Source organism: Arthrobotrys flagrans, assembly GCF_004000055.1.
Source record: "Arthrobotrys flagrans strain CBS H-5679 chromosome Unknown unitig_1, whole genome shotgun sequence".
Taxonomy (NCBI): Eukaryota; Fungi; Ascomycota; class Orbiliomycetes; order Orbiliales; family Orbiliaceae; genus Arthrobotrys; species Arthrobotrys flagrans.
The window spans coordinates 6,521,553-6,541,288 of NW_027137556.1; the positions used below are offsets into that span (position 1 = coordinate 6,521,553).

Below are 19,736 nucleotides of genomic sequence, written 5' to 3' on the forward strand. Positions count from 1 at the left end.
AGGTGGCCAAGGAGGCTGTCAGATATCCGTTGAAACTCGGCTTTGCACAGGCAAAGGCCAATCTTGACCCTACGCATCATGTACTAGAATAGTTTTTAAAGGGTATAGGTCATGAACATGGCGTTGACTATAATTATGCTCTCAAAAATGGCTCCAAATCGGCCACCTCCCCCCAATTAATATTTTTAAATTCGGCGTACACAAGGGGATATATTCTTGCCCTAAACCCCAACTTCGATACGTCCAGAATTCATTCTTACGAGAATTCCCCATCTAACCTATAGCACAACCACTCTCCCCGTACGCGCACCGATACACTTCTTCAAGATGTCCGACAGCGATGAAGACTTTGATGCAGAAACCATTCTGATTATTCTTAGTAGTTCATTGTGGGTAGGAGCTGGGTCGCCAAAATATTCTCACCTACGAACGCTCGCAGTTATGAAAAAATACGCTGCCTTTTTTGAGGCAGCGAATTATACTTTCACTCCTGAAGATCTAACAAAGAACTTTGGAACGAGACCGTCCGATGCTCCCCTTTTTATTGAAAGAATGGGCGGCAAAGACAACATGATTCAAATCCTACTTTCAATAGTTGAAGTCGAAGCCTACCTTCCACACCCCAGAAACGATGGCATTGTGGTGCCGCTCTTCATCGCCTTAACAGTCATGACGACCATTGCTATTGCTTTGCGGATGTGGTCCAGATATAAAGTAGCAGGTTCTATTCAATCATTTGATTATATAACAGGCGCAGCTTACGTAAGTTTCCTCGGCTCATCGTAATATAATAAGAATCCGAATCTAACTGCTGATAAACTTCAAGTTGATGACCGTAGCCTGGGGTGGGATAGCGGTTTACCACAGTAACTCAAGTATGTGAACACACTGTCTTTCGAGCGAGTACGTCAACTAACTTCGATTCAACAAGACGGCGTCTGGGCGGCTTTCTGGGATATGTCTTGGGACACTCTTCGTGAAAACTATAGGGTAACATAGTTTTCTATCCGTCGGATTTAATGCCTTTCAGTACCTTGTGCTAACGTTACACAGATCACTTTCATCCTGAACGTCCTGTACCCTTGGGCCATGCTACTGATCAAGGTGTCGCTCTGTGTTTTTTACTACCAAATGACGGCAATGACCTGGATTCGCTGGGGCTGTTTGGCTACTGCTGGTATTACATTCGGCAACACAATTGCAGGATTCTTCGTCCCGATCTTTTCATGTCGGCCGACAAACTACTGGGATCACTTATTCGAGAACCCTTGCAAAGTAGATCGACGAGCCGCTTCAATTGCTGTTGGCGCCATATACATTCTCACCGACATAGCAACTTGGGCCTTGCCAATGCCTTTGATATTTCAGCTGAAGTTGAGCACGAAGCAACGCATTTTGGCATTCTGTACTTTCGGGATTGGCGCTGTGTAAGAACTCCGTTATGTTAGGCCTTACAACGAATTTGTGACTAACCTTACCCGAAACATCTAGGGCATGTGTCGCAAGTGGTTTCCGCCTTGACGCCGTCATCAAATTCACCAAATATAGTTCACAAAGTAGCTCGACTCTGTTGATCGATGCTTGGACAATGTAAGTCTCGCACTGATAATTCGCAGTACAACATTCGGGTATCTTTGCTAATATGTTTGATACTAGCATTGAAATGAACATTGCTCTTCTCTGCGCCTGTGCTCCAGCGGTCCGGGCTTTGGTCATGTACTACGTCCCGAAATTGTTTCCCAACTTCGGCGCGGCCCCAGCAACAAAAAATTCGACCCAAGATACAAAGGTCACGGACACCGCGAAGACACAGCCTGCAGCAAAGGCAACTGCGACTAATGGTAACGAGAAGTCTTAAATTTTTTACCACTCCTAATGATCGTATGACACCAATATTTAAATTCAATAATATTTACAAACCTTAATCATGTACTCCAGAGCGCGCCCGGTTAATCCTATTTGTAGTGCTAGTTCGCGAAATGAAATATTCGAAATTCTAATCTTTAAAGCTGATGGCACGACAGAATCAGAAATTCGATACAACTCAGGTATATGTAGTATAGATCACAAAAACTCGTGTCCAGATTAATGGCGAGAAAATCAACTACCCTGCATACTTGACAGATGAAATCGAGCTTCTAAAAAGCCAACTCACAAAATTTCAAGTTGATAACGGGCTTATATTTCGAAAGAGTTCAAAAACACAGCCCGAAAGTACTACATGATCGTTGTGATTGAAACCCAACCCTTACCCACCAGTAGTAAGGTTCATCTAACAGGCATTGAGCCTTCGCAACGAAAAGAGCTGTTATCCTGATATTTCGGGGGCGTGGTGTCTGTCGAAATGAGTGGCTTGACAGAGATATGCTAGATATGAGTTAGCGACACCGAACGCTGATTGCGATACTCCGCGAAAAAAAAAAATTTAGAATATTCACTTGCCTTCGGTGTATCGAGTTCAGATCCCTCATCTTCAACAACCCAACCGGCGGATCGATCCAGTTTTCGATGCTAATTGTGGAAAAAGCGACGTTTAGACAAAACCAACGCCCTCAAAGTTGTCCCTATGGCGATACATACGTTACAACATCTTTGCCATGTTGGGGCTAGGGAGTCCCTACTACACGATCGCTCTTGATTTTCTCCAGGATCGTGTAATTATAAGTCGGGGCGATATTCAGAAACTTGCATGTGATACCCCAACGTAGTTCGGATTAGACTCGTGTCGGGGTATGTACACGCAATGGACCTCCTAGGACCTCACATAATATCTTAGAGAAGCCGTGAAATTTACTCGAAAGGGAAAATGTTGATAACGAAGTAGCTTGCCAGATGGGGTTACTTTCTCCTTCGCTTCAAAAGAGTTCATTTCTGGCAAGTCATGACATCATCCATCTTAAAGAATAGAAAGGATACGAAGAATTCGTACACTAGCTAGCCTAATTGGCCGCCAAAAGATCAAACTTTGTTGTAAGTCAAAAAAACATATTCCTCTTCGTGTTAAATGCTTGAATAGTTGCGTCGTTAGTGTGCAGGCCCGTCGTTTGTTGAAGATACATTCTGTTAGCTTTGCAGTTTCAACTAGATATTCCGGATGAGAGATTGGGAAAAGAGAAAACCCTAAAGAAGAGCTTTACGAAAGGACAAACAAAGACACAGTGGAATGAAAGAGCTCGCAATGGCTGACTTCGATTTGTTATGCGGTCCGCAACTCAACATAGACTACTTCGGATCCGCAATAATGGAGGTTCTGGCTTCTAAACAGCTACAAACTGTTGTAAGCCAGTACTCCTACTCTCGTTCAATTTACAGAAGAGCTAGGTTTCAAGAAATCGGTAGATAGTAATACCGAGTTCCCAGCTAATGATTTGGCATCCGTCGTATTGTAGGCAACGCTTGCGCTAGACTGCAATCACAATTGCATCGCATATGCATGAATACCTGTGTCCATGACTGCCAATTACCAGTTGAACATATCTAAGCATAACAGATAACAATAATATAATGCATCTGAACTAGAATTTGCTGGCGGAGCGCTTTGATTGGAGGAGCCAGATTACGGGCACCCAACGGTACACCAGCCAATGAAATTGTGGAGACGTGGTGATCATCGATGCGTTGCGGGTGTGGTTGTTTTGGCACCATCTCCCCGCAATGTCACCCTCCCACATCGCCTACTACATTTCCTCCCACGGGTACGGCCATGCGACGCGGGCTATACAACTTTGCCACTCGTTTTTACGAGCCTACGATGGTATTCAAATCACGGTTGTCTCGCAAGCCTCCAGTCATATCTTCCTGCCGCTTCTCAACGCCTCCGATCGCGTAAATCTCCGCCCCGTTAACATTGACTCCGCAGTCATCCAACCCACCCCTTATAGCCTCGATGTTGACAAAACCGTCCGGAATCTCCTAGACTTGAGCAAGGACGATGTCGTGAAGCAAGAAGAGGATTGGTTGAAAGGCCACGATGTCGATCTAGTTCTTGTCGACGCTCCATTCGCGCCCTGCATCGCCGCATCCAGAGCAGGTGTTCTGAGCTTCCTCATAACGAACTTCAGTTTTGCCGAAGTTTTCAGTTATTTTACATCAATGGTCGAGCCTGACCTTCAACCTTTGCTTTCTCAAGCCGTGGATGAAGTAGTTAAGGGATACTCCCATGCTGATATCTGGCTACGGTTGCCCGGGTGGCTTCCAAACCCCGGGTTTCTTCCAGCGACCTTACCGAGTTCAACGTGGGTGTCCGACGAAGCTCTTACGGTATCAACTGATGGTACCATCACTCCAGAGTACTCTCTTTCTCGTCCTAATTTCCAAAGGAAAATAATCGACACTCCGCTCATAACCCGTCCCGCCACGACCACATCAAGAGCTGATCTCCTCAAGATGCTTGGTATCCCTCCATTTCTCCAAAGTCACAAGATCCTTCTACTACTTCTCCCTCTACCGGACCCACCACCTCAAATACCCTCTGACTGGGTATGTGTCGTAGCGGGCTCCACGCCCACCATGCTCCTCCCGGATCGGTACTTTATAGCCCCAGGAGATATCCACATCCCGGACGTCATGGAGATCTCAAGTTGTGTTATGGCAAAACTAGGCTACGGTACTGTCAGTGAGGTGCTGGCTGCCGATGTTCCTCTCGTGTATATACCGAGGCGCCAGTTCGTTGAGGAGTATGGTCTTCGGCACCTTGTTGAAACTTTCTCCGGCTACGAGAACCGCGCCGAGAGATTGGAAATTGAAGAGTTCGAGAAGGGCTACTGGTGGTGGATGGTGACGGAACTAGCAAGTAGAGAAAAGTCCGGGGAGTTAGCTGGGCTTGTGGATGACGGGGATGCAATTCGACGCATCGTTGTGGAGCAATGGGACAACTGGAAATCGCTGGCCTGAGGACAGTCTGGGAGGATAGATATTAGATCTAGACTTTAGAACTGAGCGTTGGATTTCTTCATACATATATTTAAATATTTACGAAATGATTAATGAACCTTTTGAGAGAAGCATTACATCGAATAAGGGTCTGGGAGACGGGCATCGCTAGCGCTATCTATGTATCGAACAGCTGTACAGTTCTGTTGACTGGCTATGGTGGCCTTCTTTTCCACCTTCCAGAACTCCAAATATTCATCCACGGGTAGCTGCTGAAGGACTTGCTCTTTTTCGGCTAGATTTCCTTTCGACGATGTGAGCTAAGCGGCGCTGCAAGGTAACTATGCTGGTAACATTCGGGTCGCTTGCGATGACAAGGCTATGCTTGTCGAAACGAGAAATCAGATCCGTCCGCTGAATTCTGCCGGATTTCCCCTCTGATTCTTAAGCATTTTTGGGCTACCAACTGATGGCGAGAAAAGGCAGAATTCGGGGAGTACGGGTGCGCGGTGGTGTTGCGAGCTTCAAACTCTACACTGACAACACTCGAAGTCCGCTTGAATTCTCACTAGAAATACGACATTCCAAGATCTTTGCACATGTCAGCTGCGGTTTCACAGCAATCTCATAAAGCTCGCTCAGCGGCTACTAGTGTGTTCATAGGAAGTTTTAAATGCGGGAACCTCGATGCACTATTGGCCAACGTTGGATTCTCACTCGCTATGCCAGGCGATGCTCTAAAGATGCCGCTTTTGCGGACCACAATCAGGAAAGCCAGCCACAAACCCCGGACAGCTCGACAGGGATGCACATTCCCAGCTACATGCATGCTCGGAAAATAGATTAAGGCTCTTGATAGACAAATAGCCCTCATGCGGAACAGTACAAATACCCTTCCACTTCCGTCTTGAGCTCGAAGGTGAGTGTTAATTTTTGTTGCCTCAAACCAACCCAATGTTCGAACACTCGACGAAATTGTCTTGACGAACTATTAAGCAACGAAAGGAACCAATCCGGCTTCAAATACAACACCAACAGCGAGAAGCCACGCGGTCGAGTGTCCAAGGAGCACGACGGCACCAGCTAGTTGCTTGGACTCTCACAGAGACTCTTTTTTTCACAAAGCAAGGATTCGCCTTGAATTACTGGTCCCCTTAGCGCCAAAGGTTGCGACTCACGACTGTGCACAGCAGAAAAATCAGATGTCGGAATCTAGGTCCCCAGCTATTCTCTCGCCCGATACCCTCGCGGCCCTTTCAACCCCGCTTTCAGTCCTTTGCTTTCTCTTCTTCTACCTATCTCTCGCCAGTTTTATCTTCGCTTCCCTAGAAACTATCTTAGGGATCGTTAGGAAAGATGACCAGAGTGCAAGTTGGTGGAGACGGTCGAGGCTGGTAGCCTTGACATATTCTCAAATGTATCTTTCCCAGCATTTTCTCCGCGTCCTTGCATCAGGGAAGCCGGGCGCCGATCTATCCGAAAAAGTCTTTTGGATGGCATCACAAACGATTGCTGCTGGCGTTGTCATGTTTTCCGTAATGAAGTGGCAGAACACGACCGAAAGGTTGCTCATTGGACAATGCTATAAATTGGAGCGGCCGCAACTAGCCCAAATGGTCCTGACGTCAGTTGTGTCTTTCAACATCCATCTTGTGGCTGGCCCCCTTGCAGCAGTATTGACGGCGATCGCATTACTGGTCTCCTTGGATTGGAGGATCTTGATCTTGTTTTTCGAGGGAATCGCTAACTGGAAAGCCTCGAGGGGAAACCAATTGGCCGAATTAACTTGGGGAATGCTCCATATCGTGCTTGCAGTTGGCTTAATTCGAGCCGTGCACAATTTCGACCGACAAGAGGGTCAGATCTTACTTCCTGTCGACGAAGAAAATGCACTCGAACCCCCAGCAGACGAGAAAGCTGAGGCGGAGATCGATTCCACGGGTTCCGTTGACGTCCTTGAACCCTCCGCCTCACTACCAGCTAGTCGATTGTTCGTCATGTTTTGCGTCCTGATCATCTTTGCAGGAGCTGTTGTTACGACTATTTTCTTTGGGTTGGAGAAACTTCTTCTCCCCAGCCTCCTGGCTAGCCATGATGACATGAATGCTGAGGCGCTCGTCCTCTCGCGCATGTTCACCACAGAAGCCATTGGGGTTCTACTAGTTGTAATTCTAACGTAAGTCTTTTCAAATGCTCCGAACCTTCATAACTTCTCTCCTAACTTTTCTGCGCTTATAGTGCCCGAGAATTGGGCGGAAATTCAGTTGTCCAATGCATTGTTGCCGGTCTAACTTGATCACTGGGATTATGGTGTAAGGATTTACTAGACGATCTACTGGCCTCTGGTTTTGTTTATGGTGTTAACAGTTTATGATACCCGGCTTTGCTCCTTTGTTTTCTTTATACTTTTCATGCCCCAGCTCGATCGATGGAGTTATTGTAAATACTTAAAGTACATACACACGTTCGGCCTATATGATGCCGTGCATGAGGAAGTCCTCTGGTTCCAAGACTGGTCTCCCAAATTCCAACATGAGTTTCGAAGAGTATGTGTTGTAACATTTGAACGGTTTTGCGGCCCGGTGCTCCAGCGCCTCGTTTTAGGATCCCCTTGCTATCTACGGGTGTTTCGCTCCGCACAAATCTCCATCGATCTGCCATGCCCCATGTACCGCACCTTGGAGTGCCAGAATTTAGCCTAGTTAATAGAAATCTCGGTCCGAGTAACAACTGCCTGTAGGAGTCGGAGAACCCTTCAATGTCCACCGTTCCACAATAATTGTTTTAAAACTAGCCCACATTGACAGGACGCTACAATGGCGAGTCCGAATAACACTCTGCAACCAAGTTCCTTCAAAGATGGCACCATTTCAAAGACCTTTCAATTTTTGATAAGGGCATAAAATATGAAAAACAACACCGCGGTACCGGGCAACATTTCCACTCTAAGAAAACCCGGGCCAACTCATATACTTTTACAGTCTGGAAAGATGCCTCTTCCATCTTTTACTGCAGCCCTTAAATTATGCTCTTTCATCAAATTCTAGGCCGAAGAGGTGACCGTAATATTCTTCGCAGCCATAGAAGAGACGCCCTGAGGACTAGCGTATCGGCTGAATCTGATTAGATCGTCGCTGGTATCATATTCATTCGTCCTCGTAATACTGTTCTTAAACCGGTTATTGCGAGATAGTCGCTAGCACTGGTGCAAAAGGAAATGGTGCAAATACCGGTCGAAAGGAACCCGATAGTTAACATGACAGACAGTATCGCATTTGAGAATATGTCATCAGCGCAATCCATGGATCTTTCATTGCATCTTTCCCCTTTATCGAGAAATATTTATTTTTAGAATCTGCTATCGCAAATTCACTATAGTACTATGAACTTGTGCAACAAATTGCCTCATAACTACAGGCTACATCTACAGTATTACTATACTGAGGCAGGCCTGCGGGGAACGTAGTCGCTTCTGAGGGAGGTTATATTATATTTAACTAGCCACCCACGGTTTCGCCCATCTAAAGCGACGATGGAAATATGCACCAATTAATAGCTTATAATAGCTTACTGATACACATAACTCATATCAACCCAGCTTGTATCCCCATCCAAGATCGAGCTCGGCGTAACAGCACCACTAAGCTTCGAGGAAAAGGACGCTCTAGTCCCACTCGCCCCATCCCCCGTATTACCATACTCTTGGAACGACACGTGGTCGGTATTCGGAGAGCTCGAGCTCCACTGCGACCATCCTGCACTGTTGATAACGTTGGAAATCACCGTCCTTTGTACGACAACACGAGCATAGTTCCTCCACGGGCGGCCTAGGTAGCTCTTTCCGACTCCAGTGTAACTAGATGCTGCGGCGATAGAAGATTTATCGATCAGGTAGTAGGAGGGGTTTGAACTTGAGTCCCTTCCGTTAGCAGTGACCCAGCCGTCGCCGCTCACCCGAATGACGCACTACGATTGCACATGTACATGTTAGCGTCCATGCATTATGAAAAAGAGCTAGGAGGGTGGATATTACTTGACTGAAAAGTGCTCTTGCCGTTTGGCCGAAAATAAAATCACTGACATGGACGCCGAGAGCGTTAGCATCGATCCAAGACAGAATGTCGGCTTTAACTTACGTCGCTCCCTCAATGTAGCACTTTCCATAAACTTGGTATCCCACGTTTGCTAGGACGGTATCTTCGGATATTCGTTAGCGTTGCTTGGGCTATCTGTTTCTGGATAGATAGAGCTTACCTTGGTAGCCAACAAAAGTGCATCCATAGAAACCTATGCGTAGTTAGACATGTTCCGAGAATACCGACTTATTAAATCGTCCTACCTTGTTTATCCGCATAGGCGCTTAAGGCGAGCGCTTGCACGCCCTTCCCTCTCGTATTCTTCACGATTATATTGTACATTTTCAAGCCAGCGGAGCGCGACTGAACCGTTGCTGTTGATACATCACACAAGCGTTAACAACTCTCCCATGCCCACACGATGTCTCTTAGGTGCGAACCCGATAATTCATTGTTGCCAGCAACGTCCGCACCCATTGAGTACGTTATGGTTACTGTATTTCCAGAATACGAAGATGTATCCGCAGTATATCCATAGATAGAAAGAACCGCCTTGCGAGCGGGAATCTTAACTTGTTCGTTGTAGGTTCCTTGGTATATGAATATAGACTGGGCTGATGTCGAAGTAGTGCTCAATGCATTCACTGCGGCTTGGATCTACGAAAATTTGTGTTAATATCCCACATTCTATTCCCTTGGTGTAGCCCGAGAGACGTACCGTTCCATACTGTCCGGAAGTTGGATTCTTACTAACGACCAGGGCGCCAGAAGGTGGTGAGGTTCTAGAAGCCGCGAGCGCGACCGCGAATAGCGACGAAAGGACAGAAAGGATTTTCATTATATCCGGTATCAATTATCAACTCGCATTAACGGTACGAAATCGCACAAAGTGACCAGAGTGGTTCTCATCATCTTTATGGAAGGAATTCGGACATCCCTCATTTTATATCATGAGCGTAGTTCGGCACGGTGTTGGACTTCACCCGTTAGCCGCCCGGCGGAAGTAGTCTAGCCGTGCATCCAAAACCCACTGGAACATTAACGGTATTCCGTGGAATTTTATTTCACCGTTAGCTTCGATTGCGATCTCTAAATCTATTTTACACCAAGCCAATCTCCGCCTTTTGAAATCGTTCTAAGTCTATTATCGAAAGAGGTCCGAGAAGTTATTGCGGGTTGGTCTTGAGCCTTATACTCTCAAACAACCCCTTGTTGAACGTTCGGCAGGAGCAACCAGGCTGCAAGAAAACTTAATTATCGACGCCTTAGAACTTGTGATCAGGACTAAGTAAACCAAGACCTCGGTCCAGCGGGAAGACGAAGATCGGATGGATAAGCTGTAAGCGAGGATCTAGGATCTAGACACTGTTGTTTGGTTGCGAATATTTTGCACCAATTATAGAACCTTGAATTGATGGAAACGGAATGGAGCGCTATTTATACCCCGCGTTGAGCACATGGTCAAGGGTGTAAAGGAAATAGAACGAGCCATATACCACGGTTCCGTTTAGTAATTGCGTACAAACATATGTATACAGCCTTTAATCTTAGTCCTAATGCTCCTGGAAAAATAAAGAATAAAACTAACGCTCAAGTAATCAGAGAAAAGAGCATTATAGAACCACCCAGGAAATTACAAAAATCTGGTACTAACAAAAGTATACTGAGAAAAAGCTAAAGTTATTCGTTAATCATAAATGTTTGTGTAACATGTAATCGCTACTTAAATCCGATTGTAGTCAATGCGGGCGCTAAGACGGTTACTTCATTCTGTAGTAGTAGTAGAAGCCGGGGCAGGAAAATACCAGGCAGCGACAGCGATGATAACGTAAGTAGCTATCAAAAGTGTGCCCTCCAAGAAATTAGACTTGCCATCTTGGATCAAGTAATTGACGAGGAGAACCGATACGAGAAGTAACACAACCTATACGAAGATTTAGTAGCTTCCCTAAGCAATATGTTTTGGATTATGCACACAAACCTGAAATCCATCGAAATACAATGTCATCTCATCAATTCCCATAATCCAGCCGAGGACGACAATAAAAGGAATCACCAAGAGGGCGATTTGCATACTGCTTCCAACCGCAACACCAATGGCGAGATCCATTTTGTCCTTGTAAGCAACGGTAACAGATGTGGCATGTTCTGCGGCGTTACCAACGATAGGAAGGAGAATTAATCTAAAAAAATTAGCAACACATTGCTGACAGGCAGCATTCAATGCAGTTGTTCTTTACTTACCCGACAAAGTACTTGCTAATAGGTGAATGTTCCACAAGATAGTCCAGGGAGTCAACCAAGAATTCCGCACAAATCGCGACTAGAGCAGTTGACCCTGCCAGAAGAATAACAGCAGTGATCAGTAGTAGCTCTGGCTGGGGCCCTTCTTCTTCGTCTTCCTCGTCAATATTTTCTACTTTTGTCACCTCGCCACTGGAGCCGGAGCCAGAACCAGAAGCGGCTGTCCGTGGGTATGCTTGTCCCTGGACGGCAGAATGGCCAAGAGTCGCCGCACCCGCATTGGCAGATTGCTGCAAGAGATGTTGCATAGCAGATGGTTCCAACTCGCTTCTTTTTGGGGCTTTCTGAGACTGGATGTTGAACAACTCTGCATGCGACTTTAACTGGAAGAACAGATACACTCCGTAGACCAGCAAAAGAATAACAGCAGTCCCTCGAGACAATCCAATGATACCCTCCTGTAACCTTTCCTCATTCTGTCCATTTGAAGCTCCCGCCCAGTGGAAGGCGGACGGGATAATCAAGGATAAGACCGCGACTGCCAGGAGGGAAGATGCTGTTTGCGCGACAGTCGTATTGAAGTATTGCTCCACGCGGTTTATTCCTCCCAAGAAGAACGCCATCCCCATAACGAGTAACAAGTTCGACAAGATGGAGCCGATAAGTGATGTTTGTACAACGACGATTTCATGTTTGACTAGCGCAATGATGGACACAATCAACTCAACAGCATTTCTAAGGGAATGTCCAGTTAGCAATAACTCAAAGCCTGTCATCTATCCCCAACAGATCAAAAACCTCACCCGAAACTAGCATTAAGAAGCCCGCCAAGAGTCTCTCCAGTTCGCAAAGCGATTTCTTCGGTACCGAAACTAAGTGTACCCGCGAGCGGAATGATAGCGAGAAAGTTCATCACGAACACCACAATGGGTGAAACAGACGTGAAGTGCAGCGCGATTCCAACCGGGACAAACACGAGTAGTATGTTGACATAACTGCTAAACAGCGCAGCCTTCAGTTGTCCGAGTATCGTACGGTCGATGTGGGCTTCTGCCCGTTTCCTTTCGTCTCTCCGTCTCTCCTTCTCTTTCTCCAGCAATTGTTTTCTTCTTGCCTTCCATTCTATCGAGACGAATAACTGTTAGAAAGGACCCAATCGTTTGTTGTGAATAGAGTAGCCGGTACCTGCGTGAGAAGACTTCGCATCTGTGCCAGTCGATATGCCGGTTTCGCCATCTGCCTTCGGCTTGTGTCGATGAGCTGAGAAGGGCGCTATCACGCGCCGTCCCTCGTACTTAGACCAGGATTTAACTTTATCTATTTGAGGGTTAGTGGTCTCTAAGGTAATCGTGCCAAAGTCATTTGATCTTTATCGTACGCATTTTTGTTTTGTTTTGATACGGTGAAAGTGATCGCTACTTCGCGACGAATTTGGTGAATGTTCTTGGAACTCAATGCATGGAAATCGAAAGACTATGAGAATAACTAGATCTTAGGGGTTTGGAAGACAAGGAAAAACTGGTCCTTAGAAGGCGATCAGGTGGCGCTATGTAAGTATGTATGTAGGTTGGCCAGCGCGTGGATTCAGGAGGTGCCCATGCGCGGAGATTGCATTACATCTGTCAAACCACTCAATGATCACACCAAATGACAGACTATACATTACGACTGCTTTGAGGCAAGATGGACAAAACTGCACAGCTCATCTCAAACCCCTCTTCGCTGACCACATGCGTGGCATTCAGTAGTCGAATAGACGAGATAGTCTATCCCACGTTCATCCTTGCCTGCACATCTCAGCTGAGCGAAGGCTGCCAGCGGGGCTGACATCTATCTATCTATTGTTCGGATTCGATTGCCACATGCAATAAAAGCAAGAGGTTTCAAGGCGTTTTACTAGCTTTTGATGCGAGTTTCTAATATATTCCCGGTGTTAATATCCCGTCGAAATACGTCAGTCGGCGTCGAACTGCTTTCCTCGTCAATTGACCAAGGTTGACCGATTGATGGAGCCGCGACAAGGGATGCTTGATTTCAATTGGCTTTGCTTGGAAATCTCTTGTCAATTTTCTTGGTTTCTTGTGACGTGTTGATCAGCCTTCCCAAAAATCGAATTAGCCACCACCTCAGCCGCACTTCGTTTTTTGTTGCGCCACCAACACTCCACTAGGTCGAGCGTGTTCCCTTCACAGCTTAAATTCAATCACGCCGTCTGTCGTTTCTTCTCCTCATCTAACATCATATCCCGTAACCTCAATAATCCCTTTTCTTTAGCTTCCTCCAGAACAGCTTTCTTCTCGTGCGTCTGCAAAGAAAGGTCACATTTGCTCGACAGCAGTAATTGAGCAACCGCCAGCTGCGGCTAGCATTAGAGCATTATTCCCATCCTTATCCACGGCATGCAAATTAACCTTGCTACTCTGTAATAGATGCCGCACAGATAAAGCATGGCCATTTCCAGCAGCAAACATAAGTGGGGTCTTACGGTCCTTAATCGAAGACGTATTACTGTCAAAGGTCTTCGGGTCCGCCAATGCCTTGACGGCCTTGTGTAAGCCGCTTTCTGCCGCATAGGAAAGAGGAGTTCTCATATTCACATCCTAGATCTCAGTTATAGCATGGTCGTGGAGCGGCCACTTTGCTATCCTGTAGTTTCCGTTCCGTGCAGCCCAGGATAACACAGTCATTCCCAAGTCGTCCATGCCGTCAACATTGAGTGCAACCTGTTGAAGATATTTTAGAAGCTGATAGCTATTATATTTAGTCATTTTAGTGATATTCTACGGATCGCTCATAAGGTCATGCAGAAACTTGGTGTTCAATCCAACCTTCATTATGAGGTCTTTATAGACGCCTTTACCTGTCTGAACAACAGTTGTAACCCGATCTAGCCATATTCGTGGGCCACTTGAGATGTACTATGTAATCGAAGAAGTTCGACGAGCTCTTCAAATCCAAAATGCGAAAGTGCCAAGTTTGATTCTCGGGCGGAAGTGGTATATAACTCCCCGAGGGCAGCTAATGTTGCTTCTTTCTGACCCCCGACGATATCAGAATATTTCAACGTAGATAATAAGAGGTCTTTGACTTCAACTAATCTAAAGTGGATATTTTGAGCGGATAGATCGTTCAAAACAGCATTCACAATATCATCGGGACTAGGTAGAAGATGTAAATGCAGGAGAACCGTGAGAATACAGAGGTAAGCATCCTCCTTAGAACCGAGTTGCGCTTTTTCGGAACCTTCGGCAAGTGCCTCCACTGTTGAATTTTCAAGTTCCAGAGCACTTGCATTCGACCTAGTTCGCAATGGTTGTTTTCCCACCGATGCTCCGAGCGTTTCGGAGATTCGTCTTCAGAAATAGCATAAAGAGGCCCCGTTGTACATCCGAAGTACTGAGTTATCCGTGGGGACAAAGGACAAGCGTATGGCCGTCCGCTGGGGATACCAACATTCCAAATACGTGGTGTTTAGCTCCCTGGCGCCCACTCCATTTACTCAGGTATCCCTTATTTTTTCTAATAATGTCCTCGCGTTGCAACTTAAGCCTGCTTTTCATCCAGGGAGATAAAAGCTTTTCGATAAATTTCACTTTATCTTGGTCATCGATCTCCGTTACGTAGACGGCGCTGAGGGAGCCCCGCGTCCTTGAGCTTCGTAGAGAAAAGCTAAATGCATGGCACTATTGAGCATCAAACCTCGTGAGAGTCAGTGCCCACAAACCCAAGATGCTTTCGAATTGCTGAGGACCTCGAGGAACCTTATATGCTGTAGATGCACCCTTTCCATATTGCATATTGACTTTGTAAACATCCACCCCGCCTTGGGTATCGGTTGCCGTGAGGTTGATAAACCAATCGTCTTCTTCCTAAAGTAGCGAACTAGTCATCACAGGACGAGTTTTGGATATTATATCGAAAGCTGCCTCGATTGCCGATTGAAACTTGTAAGCCGCGTCACGGACCTTTACGTCATCCTAGAAGAATGTTTTGAGGGGGTCGAGAGTTTTCCCCTGTCCACGAGATACTCCAGGCATGCCGGTGTACTCCGCCAACCGAGATCTAGCATCCAATAGAAGTCTCCCCATGTCTCGTTTCTTGTTAGTTTCGATTTGCATCGCACCTACTTAAAATCGCACTTAGAATCCTTCCGAGCATAACGTGCCAGTGACCAAATGTTCACCTACGCTGAAATTTGCTGTCCCGGTCATCGACACGAATACCCCACTGATACCATGGTCCTGCATGGTGAAAAGGTCGAGCTCATGGCCGTGAAGGAGCTTTGGGTTGTTGATCAAAGGATGTTGGTTAGGGGAGTCGGCGTCAAGGCCCGACGCAGCAAGAGACGAAATCACATCTCCAGACTTATCATAACGTTCAGTCCGAAGCTTAGCTCGGATAATCGCCATAATTAGTGTGGTACCAATCTACGCCAACGTCATACTAGCATGCATTTCTCTCGGCCGGATAAATTGGGCCACGGATCCTGGCATGGAACTTGTGACCGTTGTCTGGGGGGCCCTTATATTTTTGTGTGGCGATTTGGTCGATACAATATATTCTGGGCCGCCAAATGAACCAATATAGGATCCGAAGACTTGATTTCCGATCTTTTGGCCTCCGGGTTGAATCCAGTAAATCTTACCGTCAACGGTATTCACTTCATCAGAGCTCCGCTCAATGAGGAAGGCGCACAAAAATAGCCAGAATGTCACAACGAGCGTAAGGACGAATTTATATGTTGCGGCAGGCCTATCCTCGCCGCAGCGAGATAGGTGATCGCTTTGGGAAGCCGAACGATACCAGCATTCGACAAAAGTTTGGGCCTATGATATCTCGACACTCGTTTTAGTTCATCGAGATTCAATGCGACGCCGCTAGACGAAGTTTGATGATGGGCAGCTTTGTCAACTCCTCGGAAAACGGCATCCTAGAGCATTTCAATTCTTGGTCCATCGCTTCTTTCCCTCTAAAATTTGAGGTTCGCCAAATATGCTTGCAATCTTCCCTCGTTGTAAATTTCGGCTGTGATTTCGGAGATACAGGACAATAGTTCTATTTCTGCAACACCAGGACCCTCTTGAGCACGCGTTATAGTTCTGCTGCATGGATTTCACTATATGTATATACCGTTTATGGGGTGTCACAAAACTTAGCAGAAACTAGCAGAAACTAACAGAAGCCAGTAAGCGTCTATTATCTCGAAATCTGGTAGCCTTGAATCGAATCCCGGAAGTCTGGTCGCCCCATGAGCTCAGAGTAGATTAGCCGCACCAATTTCTTATTCCAATGACTTATGTCTCTATTCCATCCTACTGATTTGGAGCACAGAAATGTAGCAAATGTAAGCCCTTGGAATGAATGAGGACAAACATAGCCTTACTGATCAGCCTCGAAGGCAAACATGTTGGAAAGCACAAAATTATACCACGAAATTGAGCTACATAAAGCCCGTCTTTCCAGGCATATATGTGCACGTTTCTCCAGGACCCCTGTCATCTCGAATACCCCTGCCATATTTCCAAATTAGGTATTATGCCTAATTGGACTTAGCTTAACGCCAACCCCAACGAGGGTCTGGTAGAGGCGAGGGGGACTGGCAGTCATGACGCCAGCCATGCATGGGCATTTCATGACTTATGGCTATGTCTTCCAGGCCAGATAGATATGATTCTATTTTAATGATTCCATAAGTAGTCTGGCATAGAAACTCGATAGCTGAGAAAATTTTAAACAATCTTGCTATCCAGCCATTCTAGCGTGCCGATTAGTAAGACTATAGTCCACTGGAGCTAATATTGGTGCTCCCATGAGCTGACCCGCTTTCATCCGCCCTAGACCCCTCTTTGTTCTCCCCCTCTTTTTCTCCCTTCTTTATCTCCTCTCTATAGCCCCCATTTCCAGGATTACATTTTTTTACTTGTTATTCATTTCTTTGTAGCTTTATCTACGATTCTTAAAAACTATTTTAGTCTAAATTGTGCCCTTTGGATTTATGTAATCATGTTCGGAACCTTTGCTTATCGTTGCTCAATTGTTCATAAATGGCGCAGACAACAGCGGTAACCGATTCGCATATTTGCTATAAAGCTGAATTTGTTCCGTGCCTAACGGTGGGTTGGGCGGGGTACTCCAAAAGAATCGTGGACTCAAACGCAAACATCGCCCCTTCAAGACCGACAGTTGAGATCATTCAAAACCGCCCTGAGCAAACCATAACAGAGGAGGGCAATATCCGTTAGCCTTAAAGAGGCAAGAGCCAAAAGCAAAGTATAGAATATCAAAGAAGCAGGCCATAAAAAGTTAGTCAATGCAAAGAATTAGGAAATACATAAAGCCGATGCAAAAATTAGAAATCTTAAACATAATTGTAAAAATTTAAAATAAGAAAACTATGCATTCAAACGTCAAAACCAGAATGCAGAAAGCCCGCACAGAAGGTCCGAAAACCCGGACTACATATTCACAAGTCTAACCAACATCTTATAGGAATGCGAATGGCAGTCGAGGATCTATCGCGATGTTTCAAATACATGGATAGTGAGCGCATATTGTTTAAGGATAGCTTTCAGGTATTTCAGGATCTCGCGCAGAATTTGAGTAGGATAATGGGGTAAGTGAATGAGCGACGATAGAAATTGTATTTCAGGAGTCAGATATTTCTCTATACCCTCGGCGCCATGCTTGGGAGTCTGACAGTGTCGACTTCCTAGCCCCAAGAAATGTATTAATTTAAGCTACAGAAAATAGAAACCGTCAACCTCCACGAGCGGTAAAAATCTACTAGATGAGCCCGACCAGGAAGTGTATAGAAAATTTAAGCTGGCTCGATACTTCTATCTGAAGTACCTAGAGCTACCTTTTGTAGCACATCATCAATCCCCATCCGTTCCCAAATTGTTTGATAACTATGCCAGATCACACTGCAGGTGTGAACAGTTCCTAGAGGAATAAGACAAAAAATTTTCTAATCGTATCATCCATGAATCCAGGACTAGCCTCTGTAGTGACGAAATCTATCTTGACAAAGCAACTAAGGAATTTCGACATCACTCTTCATTCGCAGGGTCAACGTGTAAAACTTAGAACTAGGGAAAGGCAAATTTTGCAATAATCTGAAACAAATCTAAAAGAAATCATGATGGCCTCCTGCGAGGTCCTCGGGTCACCCGTCAGCTGTAATTTGCATGGGGTAGCAACTCTGTTCACCCGGTCGAACCAAATAGCATAGCTGCATATGCAAGAAAGTGCCTGAGCTAACTAATTGACAACTTGACGAACCAGTCGCGTTTCTATGCATCGCAGCGGGCAGGAAGCTGAAGCTTACTATCTTTAATGCCAAGGGCGCGACTTGCTCCCGCCTTTGTACTAGATGGACCAATATCCTTAGCCTCGCCACTGCCTGCCACTTTAGGTCTACGTCTCCATTTATCCCGAATCCTGTCAACAATCCGATGGAACAGCCATCTCTCTTCATCATTGGTCGAATCGCAAATGTCTTGTAAAACTCGGTGAAATTCCCTCGACGCCTCATTATACTTCAAAACCTTCTCTCAAATTTCATCATAAATGACATTAATAAGTTCCTCAGAATGATTCTTGAATTTCTATTGGAGGATTATTTGACTCTGCACAACTGCCATTGCGCCTTCGTAGAGCTCCTAAATTTTTTTCAATGCTTAGTAGCCATGCAGAAATCGGATAGGCCAAGGCGGGAAGAGGGGTAGGATAGATGTTACCTTTAGAACCCCCATTATTGCCTCCAATTTTATTGAGGTCCAATTCTCTGTCGGGTTTTGGTGGTATGAGATATTGAATTGTTGATGAATAATAGTAGTATTGAATGGTTGACCCTTCCTTGTTTTAGGGATACGCGGTGGCTAGGCCAGAGATTGCTCTGCAATCACATCTCCGGACATATTGTCGGAAGCTTGGAAACACTGTATTACTCTTGGCGGGTCTGAGGACGGTAAATTTCTGGAGGGCAACAATCTCGATCTCAAAGTTGATGCCGACGATGACCACGATATTGACGGCGTCGACGACTATGACCCCCACGATGTCTCTGTTTCCGACTCTAATTTAAACGACGATAACAACTCCAATTCGAATGGCAAGGAAGAATATAACGGAGTAGATGGTCAAGTGTCTGCATATTTGAAAAGGGATCATGTGGCAAGAACAGAATACTAATAAATCCTTTTCTAACTATAAGATCCATCATGGGGTCTCGTTACTGAATATGAATTTCTGGGTGTAAATTAAAACGCTAGTTCGCATGGGTGTCCGAATAGCATACCTCAAAAAAAAGTGACGCAAAGGTTTGTTCATATCGTTCTAAACCTTGATAATGTTGGGAACGCTGGGAACGCCAATGCGAGTGCACAGCCTACGGAGCCTATGCAAACTATGCAAACTATGCGATGCAACCTAGGATGGATTAGACAGGCCACCACCGTTCATTCGTCCAGTACCCCAAAGGGGAATTTGTGCAATCTGGTAAAAAGTTAATCTATCGTAATCCATATCTATTCCTTAGTCGAG

The 19,736-nt window shown here is 45.6% G+C and overlaps 7 protein-coding genes across 7 annotated transcripts; 3 read left to right on the forward strand and 4 right to left on the reverse strand.

Annotated features, from left to right (window-relative positions):
- Positions 1–327: 327 nt before the first annotated feature.
- DFL_009906 (uncharacterized protein) lies at positions 328–1,858 on the forward strand (the record flags this gene model as incomplete). The annotated part of the gene is made up of 6 exons (XM_067639861.1): positions 328–762; positions 827–875; positions 932–990; positions 1,054–1,427; positions 1,492–1,590; positions 1,657–1,858. The coding sequence occupies 6 exons, from the start codon at positions 328–330 to the stop codon at positions 1,856–1,858; spliced, it is 1,218 nt and encodes a 405-aa protein (XP_067487607.1).
- Positions 1,859–3,654: 1,796 nt separating this feature from the next.
- Positions 3,655–4,893, forward strand: DFL_009907 (uncharacterized protein; the record flags this gene model as incomplete). Its single annotated transcript, XM_067639862.1, has 1 exon — positions 3,655–4,893. One exon carries the CDS (start codon positions 3,655–3,657, stop codon positions 4,891–4,893), a length of 1,239 nt encoding a protein of 412 aa, XP_067487608.1.
- Positions 4,894–6,410: 1,517 nt separating this feature from the next.
- DFL_009908 (uncharacterized protein) lies at positions 6,411–7,168 on the forward strand (the record flags this gene model as incomplete). Its single annotated transcript, XM_067639863.1, has 2 exons — positions 6,411–7,048; positions 7,111–7,168. The coding sequence occupies 2 exons, from the start codon at positions 6,411–6,413 to the stop codon at positions 7,166–7,168; spliced, it is 696 nt and encodes a 231-aa protein (XP_067487609.1).
- Positions 7,169–8,439: 1,271 nt separating this feature from the next.
- Positions 8,440–9,786, reverse strand: DFL_009909 (uncharacterized protein; the record flags this gene model as incomplete). Its single annotated transcript, XM_067639864.1, has 7 exons — positions 8,440–8,838; positions 8,906–8,948; positions 9,009–9,069; positions 9,127–9,159; positions 9,212–9,322; positions 9,389–9,605; positions 9,667–9,786. 7 exons carry the CDS (start codon positions 9,784–9,786, stop codon positions 8,440–8,442), a joined length of 984 nt encoding a protein of 327 aa, XP_067487610.1.
- A 927-nt stretch (positions 9,787–10,713) lies between these two features.
- Positions 10,714–12,574, reverse strand: DFL_009910 (uncharacterized protein; the record flags this gene model as incomplete). Its single annotated transcript, XM_067639866.1, has 6 exons — positions 10,714–10,872; positions 10,930–11,131; positions 11,193–11,927; positions 11,996–12,314; positions 12,378–12,509; positions 12,571–12,574. 6 exons carry the CDS (start codon positions 12,572–12,574, stop codon positions 10,714–10,716), a joined length of 1,551 nt encoding a protein of 516 aa, XP_067487611.1.
- Positions 12,575–13,510: 936 nt separating this feature from the next.
- DFL_009911 (uncharacterized protein) lies at positions 13,511–13,783 on the reverse strand (the record flags this gene model as incomplete). The annotated part of the gene is made up of 1 exon (XM_067639867.1): positions 13,511–13,783. One exon carries the CDS (start codon positions 13,781–13,783, stop codon positions 13,511–13,513), a length of 273 nt encoding a protein of 90 aa, XP_067487612.1.
- Positions 13,784–14,079: 296 nt separating this feature from the next.
- On the reverse strand, positions 14,080–15,601 carry DFL_009912 (uncharacterized protein; the record flags this gene model as incomplete). Its single annotated transcript, XM_067639868.1, has 3 exons — positions 14,080–14,491; positions 14,892–15,061; positions 15,380–15,601. The coding sequence occupies 3 exons, from the start codon at positions 15,599–15,601 to the stop codon at positions 14,080–14,082; spliced, it is 804 nt and encodes a 267-aa protein (XP_067487613.1).
- Between the last annotated feature and the right edge of the window lie 4,135 nt (positions 15,602–19,736).